General features: G+C 37.5%; 1 protein-coding gene across 4 annotated transcripts in view; it reads left to right on the top strand.

Moving 5' to 3' along the window:
- The first annotated feature begins 236 nt into the window (after window positions 1-236).
- Window positions 237-12481, top strand: part of jak3 (Janus kinase 3 (a protein tyrosine kinase, leukocyte)) — a 25336-nt gene continuing 13091 nt past the window's right edge. The window contains exons 1-4 of one of the 4 annotated variants that reach the window (XM_044200586.1): window positions 237-294; window positions 10966-11172; window positions 11398-11515; window positions 12064-12181. In XM_044200586.1, the coding sequence (XP_044056521.1) occupies window positions 288-294; window positions 10966-11172; window positions 11398-11515; window positions 12064-12181 (450 nt within the window). In that variant the 5' untranslated portion in view covers window positions 237-287. Of the gene's footprint in view, window positions 295-8056; window positions 8195-10965; window positions 11173-11397; window positions 11516-12063; window positions 12182-12481 lie in introns of those variants that run through there. The other 3 variants (XM_044200587.1, XM_044200588.1, XM_044200589.1) reach the window with 3 other exon arrangements.

The raw sequence follows: 12481 nt of genomic DNA, 5'->3' as shown, positions 1-12481 counted from the left end.
AGGACTGCAGGATCTTGCTGGAGAATGAAAGTTCCCTGCGTCCTGCAGTGCATGCAGCCAAGTCAAGTCAAATTTTATTTATATAGCCCAATATCACAAATCAAAAATTTGCCTCAGGGGGACTTCATAGTCTAGTATAAGACACCCTCTATCCATAGACCCTCGATTCGGATAAGGACAAACTAACTCACTCTCTCTCTCAAAAAAAAAAACTTTAACGAGGAAAAAATGGAAGAAACCTCAGGAAGAGTAACAGAAGAGGGATCCCTCTCCCCGGACGGACAGACATGCAAGGTATCGTGTGTACAGAATAGACCAACATAGTAAAATTACGGTATGGACAATCAGAATGACAAAATTGTAAATAGATGTCTTGGTCATTTTTGTGTGTGTGTGTGTGTGTGTGTGTGTGTGTGTGTGTGTGTAGGAAAGACGGCGAGATAGCGAAAGAGAGGGGAGGTGAGGAAGAGTAGGGAAAAAGTGACTATTCCTCAGTAATAACATGTGTGATTACTGTGTGTGTGTGTTGAAAATATAACCGAGTCTATAGTCTTCATAGTATGCTAGTAGTCCTTACTGTACAGCATGGCTGCAAGTAGTCAAATTGTCATTTTCATTATTAATCTGCTGATTAAATTCTATTATTATTAGATTATTGTTTAGTCTATAAATAGTGGAAAATCATTATTTCCCAGAGCCCAAGATGACAACTTCAAATTGTCTGACTAACTGACCGTTTAGTTCACTATCATAGATAAAATAAGGACACATGAAAATATTCACATTTGAGAAGCAGGAACCAGAGAAATCTTGACATTTTTGCTTAAAAAAGGCTTGAAAACAATTAACTGATAATCAGAATTGTTGCTTGTTAATTTTCTGTCGATTAATCGACTAATTGTTTCAGCTTTACTGAACACATACCTGACATAATGTTACACTTATAGTTAGAAGAGTCAAACATGGTACATTAGCAGTAATAGTGTGCATCTAAATTAATACCCTGATTAATAACTAAAACAACCTGAGAGGGATTAATATCTCCTTGGTTGAACTGCTCACAACTCATGTTTTGAGGTATCACAAGAAGAAATCGCCTAATGGTCACAAGACAAAATGGTTGGTTACCACTGAATTAAGGACACTTTTGACCACTTGACAATATGAAAAAATGTTTCATATATGTTAAAACCTTTATTATGAGTTCTGAAATTAAGATCTGTGCCCCTCTTTATCAAATATTTTACTTTCACTCCTAAAAATGACTCTGCAAAGTATTAAAAATTATTCTTCAGACCAGAATATCAGCATTATTATGAACTTAACACTCTCCGAATGCAGCAGAGGTTTTCATTTGAAAGTGAATCCCATCACTGTTTTATGAAACTAAGATGAAATTTATGGCTCCTTCTTGTAGTTTTTCTGAGTGGTCTCTGTGAGGAATCAACAGACTCAACAGGCAGGCTGATGGACAATCTAATGCAGGGAAAACTAAATAAATACAGAAAGAAGCATCACTTGTAAAAATAATAATAATAAACTTTATTTATATAGCTCTTTTCCCACAAATGCTCCTCTAAGACAATTTAAAGAACAGTTTCAAAACAGGAGGGAAGCAAAAATAATAAACAGAGATAGAAATAAATTAAGAAGAAGTTGTTAAAATAAAATATAACCAATTATCACAACCAATCCACCATCATCATCATCATCATAATTGCAATTTTCTAAAATTGAGCAAAAGTGTATATAATGAAAACAAGGCTGTGGAGTCTCCAGTTTATATCAAATACAGGAGAATAAGAAAATCATTGACTCCATGTTCTCAGTGTCCCCTCCCTCTTCGGTTTTGGAATAAACAAATTCAGTAGGTAGTTAGGTGTGAGCACGTGGCTTTCAACAGCCTGTTCCTCCCACAAGATGGACTTCCTTGACATCTTCAACCAGTTTTGGGAGCATAGACACATCTTTGAAACAGATGGATTTCACCTAAATAGAGCCGAGATGAGGTTGTTCACCTTTAACCTACAATACTCACTTCTCCATTCGGTCATTCCTGCCATTCCTAAAGATGTAAAGAATGGCACTGTCCTTCCACCTTCCACCTAAGTCCTGCTCAGCAGCCCATGATGCCACAGAATGTGATGACGACAAACTGTTACCCTCTTCCACTTTTTGCTCCACCCTCTTCCTAGGCCTAACTGAGGACATGGAAAGGCATGTCAGCATGACTATTAAACAAATGATCCCTAGGCCTGCCAGATATTCCTGGCAATTGCAAATCTTTTACAACAGTCAACAGACACCCAAATCTTCCCCCACCTCTAATCAATCTAAGCAAGATTATCTCTGAAAAACTGAGGCCAAAGCTGAAAGAAATGGACAAGGTGCTCATGGACGCCAGTAGCCTATGCTCCAACTTGGTCAAATCTTGCCAAGGTGCAGATTAATAGCTTAATAGTTTCTGTACAAAGTTAAAAAATCACTGTCAACTAGGTTAAGTTTTCCTTAAAATAAGAAAAGTCAAAGACAAACTAAAAACAAAAATAGAGGAAAATAAAATGACCTCAACGTGTTAAAAGGAAAATCTTTGCAGTCTGAGAAGACTTGCTAGGCAGGCCTATTTCTCACATTTGATCTCAAATAACAAGGATTTCCTCATGTTTTATTTTCAGCAGTTGACCGCTTTCTTTCTTTTGTCATTATCTAAATGTAATGCCTTTGCAGAGTTTTTCAGAGATACAATTACTAAAATTCTATCCGATATATTACATACATGTCTGATCTCTCCACCAACCAGCACCTTTTTCTGTTTTAATGTTGTTGATTCTGATTTGTTCAACAGAGTAGTTATCTATTATCTACTACTGTACTTGTACACTATACCCCATGCCTAACAGCTTACTTAAGATGGTCTTTGACTGCTTTTCACAGTGAAGTATAATACACAATGAAGTATATATATATTGGTTATTGCACTAATGATAGTATAACAAACAAAAATAAAAATAGAAATGCTATGTAAACCACTGTTAATGCACACAGACCTGATACTTTAGGATAGATAATATTGAATTTGCACCACAAACAGCACTGTGCTTTACTGCTTTGATTGATTTGATACGAGCCCCCTAAAGGTCATGGCGGAAAGAAATTTGAGGACAATTTTTTTTTTTGCGTTCCCTCGCAATATGTTTTGCGTTACCTCGCAATACTTTACTTTTTCCACTCCTTCTGAGCCGTATGTCTATTTGTAATGGAAGATAGTGTGGCGATTCTCAAGTTAATGCATTGAGCATTGTTTATGGACACCTCACCTTATATGATGTCCATTGCAAAGAAGTTATCAGATAGAACATTGTCAAACTTCTGGGTAGGAGCTGTATGTATAAGGAACATCACTTATTGCTAGTGTCTGCAGTCTTCCTCTTTGTTCGTACAGCCCCAACAAGCTCCAGAAAGACAATAGGGCAGCATATATGTGGCCTAACCCAAGGCAAAAAACAAACAAAAATGTAACGCTCACTGCACTACTAGCTGTTGCTCGTTAAGCTTATTGCTTTATGCCCATGATAATAATTGAAGGCGATTTATATGAGTGAATCAACATGTTGATCATCTCTGCTCTTCTCTTATCTGGATTTTGGCAGCTGGACAGTCAGAGGACACTGTTTGGACAATTTAGGAAAATCAACAAGCTCAACATTTTGGGAAATAGGCTTATTCGCTTTAAAGTGGAGAGTGAGATGAGAAGATAAATACCATATCTCCCATATATGTCCCCTAAGGCTACAGCCAGCAGCCAGTTAGCTTAGCTTAGCACAAAGACTGGAAGTAGGGGGGAAAAGGTAGCCCACAAGTACCCCTAAAGTTCACAAATTAACAAGTTATGTCTCGTTTGTTTAATCTGTACAAAAATCAAGTGTAAAAAAGACAATTTGCCATTTTATGGGAGCTAGTATTATAGTATTTATTATATATATATATATATTATAGTATTTCTTGGCAGGGAGCTGTAACTTCTTCATCCTGGCAAAAAAACAGTCCAGCACATAACCACCTGTAAAACGACAAAGATGCTGTGTCACTGTCCACACCCATCATGACATGGCACGATTGGCAGCACAAGCAGTTAAACTAAGATATCAAATAAAGTAAATCATAAAACTGAAATAAAGTAAAACAAGTCTTTAAAAGTATATTTTGGAAATAAAGGTTAAAGATCATACAGTATGTATGTAAGCTGTTTAGTTTATTAGCTAATTAAATCAAAAAAATCAGACTTTAGTCCATCCAAAATCTTTAAGGAGCATGGTGCTTGTTGTAGTTTTAGAGATGTAAATGATTAAAGCTGATTTTGTTGGCCTGAACGCTTCTATGAGGATGATCCAAAGCTCTGAGTCTTTGACAACAAAACCTCTGTTATCTTTGGCCTTTATTCTGGACCTTGAAACAACCACAAGTGTACTGTTATGAGATGTACGGCTGTACACATGTGTGTTACAAAAGGTGGGAGGAAAGGGGGGTGAATTGGAGTTAAGTGTTAAATCTTAAAAAGAATTCTAAGTTTCTAAAACAAAAAGGATTGGGTCTTATTGAATTGTAAGAGAATATAGGACCATAATGGAATTAATACAGGAGCACATCACAAAATTTCAGAATCCTGAAAAAAAGATGCCTCCTCTCAGTCAGTCATATTCCCTCATGACGGTGATAGAAGATCCATTTCCCTGACACAGAAAAGATTATATAGATATTGGACACCTGAAGGACATTCTCAAGCATATAAAAGTTGACTATCATGTTGCAATGGGAGCTGTTCTGCCCATTGTACAATTATGAAACACTGTGATCCAGTTCATTCAGAAAAACATTCAGAATCCATGAGCATGAAAACAACAATAACCTTCACAGCACTGTCTTGAAAAAAAGTGAAAATGTGAAATCCTGTTCTAACAGGCTGCCAATATAAAGAAAGTAAAATCAGACTGATGTGACCTTCCAGTGGTTGGCTGTTACAAAAAAGGCGATATAACAAATCCTCAACAACCCCACTTCCTTGTAGATACATAAATAACTGTTAGGCTTCACTTCCTCCTCCTCTCAGGCAGTGTATGACCACAACAAACCCCACCAAACACTTGCAATTATCATCTTGAGGGCTTGCAGTTTCTAAAAAGTACCACGCCACAACAGTGTGATTTGAAAGGTTTAATGTAATAACACAGTATAGGATGTTGAGGATGGCTGAGTGGATGTAAAGAAGGGGATGAACGTGGGAGAGGAAGTTATCCGTTTAGGCCGGTCTGGGATGGATGTATTGGAGGCCGGGTAGGCGGAGTCTCAGTGTAGGGGATCCGTCTCTGGAGTAGAGTCACCCGAGCCGATTACAGGCCCCAGACAGTACCTGGAAAAGGAGAGATGGGAGAGGTATGCATGGGATCAAATAAGAGGGGACGAAAGAAGGGAAGAGAGGGTCGATGGATGCGAATAGGGATGGGCAGAGGGAGAAGGAAGGGGTCGAGAGGTAAATGGATGAGGGGGAGGGAAAGGGAGGATGAGTTGAGAAAGCTGAGACAAACTGGACAGGATGGGTTGGCAGGTGATTAGAGGTGTGGTTGAGGCGTGGCCCTGCTCCTGATCCTAAATTACCTAGTTAACTTAAAAATCTACTTGAGATCATGTTGGTTCTGTTGACTAATTGACCTGTGGGAGGTGCTAGAGAGAAGTGTCCAAGGCTCAACCTCAAGGCAGAATCAATATCAATGTTCTCAGTAATTTTTTGTTAATCAAGTAGAAATTTTCGCCTCTCAGTGTTGCTAGATGAAAGATAAGGGGTTTCCCCAAGTCTCTGACCGATGGACAGACCCACTGACAGACCAACAATGCATGGAAACAAGCAATGTGTTTATTCAAAGCTAATGGGACCTGAAAGTTAAACTTGGATTTCTATATTAGGTTTTTAATCTCTTAAACTCTTGAATTCCCACGCAATTGGCAATGTTGGTCTGTCTTTCAGTTGGTCTGTCGGTCGGTCTTCCACCACTTGGTCCAGGCTGAAGTATCTCAACAGCTATTGGACTGATTGGTGTAAAATTCTGTACAGACATTCATGGTCCCCAGAAGATAAATCCGATCAATGATCTAAATCTCTGCCGGAAGCTGAGTCATTAGCCCAATTTTAGCTAAGCAATTACTCTTTGAATCATACTGAGCATTCAGATAGACAGGAGGAGAAGTGGGTTAAACTTCAGAAGAAGTGTGAAACGTTTATGTGGACGCTGGGTTTAATGTCTGATACTCAAAAGAAAGGCTGTATATGGTGTATCACATAAACATGTTTACCAAAACTATCATTTAATGTGTACCTTGAAAATATACAAATATAAAAAAAAACCTAAACATCATCAAGAGGAAAAAAAATAAAAATGAGACAAAAACTTAGTATAACATTAAAATATGTGCAGTTTAGAACAGATGGTTTTCTAACAGCTGTAACAGGAAATTGCTAAAACGCTCAGTGCTGAACAGGGAAACCATAGTCAGCTGGTTGTCTTTTCCTGTAATGTCAGATGAGTCGATATATGCGCCCCCCTCCATTTGTGTAACAAGAGGAAGACTTTCATTCATTTCATTTCATTGTGATTCTGCTAGGTGCATTATGTGTTTCAACATAGCTTATGCCTCTCCTACTTTAATTTACTGTTTCTGTTGTTTTTTCCCAATGTCTTTCCCCCAAAGGTTTCAGTTTCACAAAGACTCGCAACACTGTAGAACAGTAAGACGGTGTAGTCCCTCATTCGTCCAGGAGTGTTCTATCGTAGAAAAGGTTTCAGTCGTAGTCATCTGGACACTGTTTTCAGAATCAAGACGTTTCGGCTCCCATCCGGAAGTCATTCTCAATTGTGAAAAAATTGGACGGGAACTGGAAATTTAAACTACTCTGAGTTACATAAGCCCTACCCTCAGGAAGGAATCTGCCTGAGTATCTGTTAATAGCTAGTTTCACCTGAAACTGACCTAATAGTTTCAAGATGGCCCAGTAATCAGTAATCAGGCCTATTGTTCTCTGGCTGCATCTACTTCATCACTGTTAAGTGCCTGATTAGCATGTGATAGGTGTGACCAAGGTGATAATACACTCTGATAGACTTTGGGCAGATTAAATCTCAGACCACCATTTCTGTTCAAAGAGGGGTTCTCTTTCTTCACAAAAATGGCTTCCTTGACGCCCCGTTCAAACCAACTCTTCTCTCTACTAAGAATCTTCACCTCGCTGTCTTCAAATGTGTGGTTTGTAGCTTTTAAATGCAAATGCACGGCGCTCTGTAATCCTGAGTTAGCGTGTCACTGTAGAACAGTATTTTTTTGGACTCAGCACCTCGACATGAAAGATGTGCATGTGTTTTACACACTGATTTTTACCCAAAATTCCCATCAAGAAGCCAGTGAAATCTTTTTCTTAATCAACCTGTTATTCCAAATGAAGGCTCCACCTAAAGCTCCACTAGCCCACAGAGGCTACGATGTTAAATACACCCCACAATATAAAAGTACTGAATTGATGAAAAAAAAAGATGCTTTTCTATTTTTTCTGTATACTTAGAGTCTTCCTTGTAGTGGGGGTCAAAATTGAAAGGTCTTTGGCTTGAGTTACAGGAGAGGCCATGGGGTCAAATTCAAATCAAATAAGTTTATCAACCTAGGAGCATTTAAGGGCTTTGCAAGTTTCATGGAAATGTGCAAATAAGATTGTGAGCTATGTGAATGTGATGAATATATGAATGAATGAATATCTTGTGTGTAGGTTTGATATTTTGACATGATGGTGGTGGTACAGGCAAACAAAATGTTTTCTCAAAGTTGATGTAATGGAGCTCTTAATTTAATGACCTTGACGTATAGAATCAAATTATTCTGAAAAGTGAAGTATTTTGTTAAAGATATGAGTTTTTAATGTATTTTTAAAAGTGTCAATTCAGTCAGTGGGATGAAACCAGTTTGACAGAGACGACACAAAACTGTTGATTGTGTCGCATCTGCTTATCTAAATCAGGAAATCCTACTGAACTTCCTGTCAACACACACACAGAGACACACACGCTCAGGGTAAACACTGAAGTTAAAGAAGAAAGCCCTAGTTTACAGGAACAAAATCGATCGAAATGAGGACGTCTGCCCTGCAAATGTAAAGGTAACATTGATACTGATCTTTAGCTCTAAAATTTGTAAGTGTAAAACTGTTGTGCTGTGTTAATAAATGTCAGTTTTAGCTCAGGCTGTAGTTAAAACAGTTGTTGCTATTAAATGTTGTTTATGTTAATGATCATTTGCCTAGTTAAAGTAATCACATTTGTATTGTTATCAAAGTAAACAAAGTAAATTATTTGAAAACCAATTATGAAAATGTGAAACAAAGTTATGTATTATTACACAGTAACGATGTATTTCACATACTGTGTTCCTGATTCTGCTACAGCAGAACATGGTGAGCAGTTTCCTCTGATATAACGGGAATCCCCACAAATCTACATTTGACATTTCAACACATCATTCAGAGTCATGGTGGGAATTTTCCTCGCATGTGATAACACACAAACTTTAGTATACAAATATACAAAATTCTATAATTAAACAACATGACATTTTTATTCTGTAAACTTTATAATACGTTTCATAACAGTAACAAGTCTGTGTTTGAGTCTGAGCTGTGTGAATGGGATTTCTTTAGGCTTGCTCATAAAGTTTTGGTGGGCAACATTACTCTGAATCACTTGTCCTTATCAAGGTAACTGCAGCCGACGAACAAGTCATAGAACAAAAGCGACATGAATTTGTATCAGTTCAGCAAACCTGCCATGTCTAGATAATGAGAAGCCCCCAGCTGTGTTTTACAAAGTTGAAGAACGCTAATATCACACTAAACCTTTATATTTTGAAAGAAATTCAAATTAATCTTACTCAAAGCAGCTACAAGGAGTTTTTAACTGGTTATGAAACAGTCTCAATTTATTACTGATGCCTCTATATGGTCTACATAAGCAAATGAGACCATCAGCGAGAAGACTGGCTATATCTACATAGGTATTCTAAATGCCTGTCACTGGGTCCGAGTTCTGCGTGAAATCAGACAAAATGATTTATGGCACCCAGACCAGAAAAGCCTACGCTTACATTTTCTCAGGCAAAGTTTCACAGTGAGTAGTACGTTAGCCAGTTGAAAGGAAGCAGGAGGAGATTTTTCTATAGATAAATTTTATTTCTGATATTATATTTTGTGATTATGGCTGATACTGGGGCAGGATCAGAGAAAAAGGGACAGTGATAGAACACAGGTGAAAACACAAATCAACCTTGGTCGGTCATTCATGGAGAGAATTACGAGATTTGAAAGGATTCAAAATCGATCCTGAATTGGCCCTCTTCCTCCTAGACAGGTATTTAATGTGTCTATTTTATTTGGCTGTGTACAGTCCATGAGGTATAGGTCACGGTGGACATTACTGTAATACAACAGGCTTGTAACATAACATTATGTAACGTATGTTGGTCTTGCTAGCGAGTTATATCTTGCTATTGGCTTATCACTATGAAGCCATAACATTACTAGCGAATGTTCATAACTTTCTCAACAAATACTATTACCAAGCAACCAAATCTGTTAGTTGTAGGCTTACATGTAACCTAGGTGTATGAACTAAAACGTTTACTTTGTTTCACCATTGTCATATTACAGTTATTCATGTTACATAGCCACAAATAGATACATTACGTCATCGCTATGGATCCTACCACTGAAAAATAGTAATAAAAATAAGTTGCGTCTTTCTTTCACTTGTTTCACACACAAATGCACGCGCTAGCCAGATCAAGATCTTTACGACACAAGGCGTTAGAAACACTACCGCTTATGTCCACAGGGGGCGCCAGAATCAACACAAAATGATAGTTCCTTGTAGTTGCTTTAAGTACTGTACTTAAAGGGTAATTCAAGTATTTTTAAAATTGGGCCCTATTTTTATATATTTTGGGGTCTAAATGACTAATAGGTACAAAAAGATTTGGAATTGGTCCAGTAGAGTGCCTTAGCCGACAGCTGTGAAACACGGTACCATGGCTGCAACATAATCCTTGGGGGCAAAAGTATGCCATCAAACGTATGTCCACTAAAAGTGCTTGTTCTTGCCACTGACAGGTGCAGAGTGCTATTCTAAGTGTCTGACAACATTATGGAAAGGATCCCTACAGAGATAGACCTTTTTGTTAAAGAGTAAGATTGCTTACTGACTCACGTTTCCACCGTTGTCTCCCTGCAAAAACTCACCTCTCGCAAGGTTTCAGAGTGATACTTCTGTTTCTGGTTAAATGAAAAGGATCTTACTTTTATAGCAAACTCCTTACCACAAGTAATTTTGGAAAGTATTTGTTTTTACTATATTTAATTTGAAGCCAAAGAAAAGTGTGAAAAATCACATTAAAGCAGGAAAACCAGCTACAGTGGCGTGAAGAGCTGCAAACCGGACTCAGCATGCTCATGTTTATTAAAGAGCATTGTTTGTCATGCCTCATATGAAAGTGGCAGATGAGGAAAATATGAACCCTTGATGAGTCCACAGAGCACTCGCTTTCGGCTGTTTCATTAGCATTTCCCTGTTGTTTTGATTTCAGTTATACATCGTTATTACTTCCTGTGGGCAGAGATGATTTTCCGAATGCAACTTTAACAAACACCTAGGCAAATATAATAATAATATTATTTTCCTGAATTATTTTTAAATTGTATTAATATGAAGCAATGGATCAAGTGACAGTACCTCAAAAATAGAGAGTTATACCATTTTTCAAGATCATCCAACAACTTAATTTACATTTGAAACTGCTGAAATTATGTAACCCTAATCTAAGCGTCAGTTTCCTGTTATAGGTGTCTAAAAGTAATTACAAATCTGTTGATTTGGTCCTCAGCAGTACCCATGGATCTCAGTGAGGAGGAGTCGGCCCCTCTGGTGATCAGAGACCGGGGAGGCAGCCAGAGGTCCAGTTCTAGCACTGGTCTCGGTTTACAAGTGCACCTATACTTCTTCCCAGCCACAAAGGAGGCAACAGCAATACACATTTCATCTGGCCAAATCTCTGCTGAAAATGTCTGCATCCAAGCCGGCAAACAAATTGGTAAGATTTCACTGGCAAGTCATGAGTCTGACTGATGGCTTCTCATTGCCAATACCAAAGTTTGTGTGTAAAATAAACTGTACCATTTTATGTGCTTCATGGTCAAATATTTAGCTCTCATAACTTTGTAAATGTATTCTTACAAGTGTGCAAAAGGCTGGGGAAGTCATCATAGCATCACCTGGACAGCCATGGCATGATGAAAAATGTGATCTCTTTCTCCAGGAATCTTACCAGTGTACCAAAGTCTTTTTGGTTTGGCATCTGCCGATCTCTCATTTTGGTATCCTCCATCGCACATGTTCAACACAGAAGAAGACTTACAAGTCTACTTTAGAGTCAGGTAGGTGAAAAACTGATGAATCATACATTCACTTTTTAAATCAGGAAGAAGTGTACATTATACTGTGTTAAGATATTGTATGGAATGAGATGTGACTAGCTAACCTGTAAATAAGAAAAACAAATAGACACAAAGAAAATAAAGAATGTTTTTTTAGGATATTTTTAGTAAAAAAGAGATTCATTGACATCCTTGTAGAATGGCAAATGTTTGACCCAACACAGCACATGAGAGAATATGGCTAGAGTGAGCTTGGAACAAAAGTTATAACATTCTTCATATTTGTTTCCTGTCATCCTACAGAAAGGTGGCACATACAAAGTCAAAATCACACATTTTACTTTTAGTTCAGAGATAACAACAGCTTTAGTTGAACCAGTTGAAGTCATATCATCTGAGGATTTTTTTTGAAGACCATAATCAAAGAATTATGTTACCAAATGATGATGTTCAAACCTACATGCAGGGGTACACTCACACAATGCATGTCAAAATGTATGCATGCATATTTCAAGAAGTTGACTTAGTGTTTTTTTTTTGGTATGCAGGTTTTTCTTTGGAAACTGGTTTGTACAAGGAACAAGAACATCGTACCGCTACAGTCTGACTAGAGACAGAATCAGTCCAGTGCTTGACTACAGTGTTATTGATTATCTCTTTGCTCAGGTAAAGTATAAAATATTTCAAATCATGTAATTTATTAATGCATAATATTTTATTTTAATTAAGTACAGTGCATATTTATATCTCTATTTGTGACATGTTTGGATATATACCAACAATATTCTTATAGTTTTATGTAATTCTTCAATTCATTGACATTTATCCATAAGGTGGTTTGATAAATCTTTATCACATTAACAGTGCGATAATGTGCAAGACATATCATGAACTGCTATACAAAACAAAGAATGATCAGGGTAAGGGAGAAAGTACCAAAAGGTCTAATGTTCTTTTAATCTAAAC

This window comes from Siniperca chuatsi, linkage group LG6 (genome assembly GCF_020085105.1).
Source record: "Siniperca chuatsi isolate FFG_IHB_CAS linkage group LG6, ASM2008510v1, whole genome shotgun sequence".
NCBI classification, from domain to species: Eukaryota; Metazoa; Chordata; class Actinopteri; order Centrarchiformes; family Sinipercidae; genus Siniperca; species Siniperca chuatsi.
Note: the sequence above shows the minus strand (reverse complement) of the source record. Positions and strands in the feature narration are given on the sequence as shown.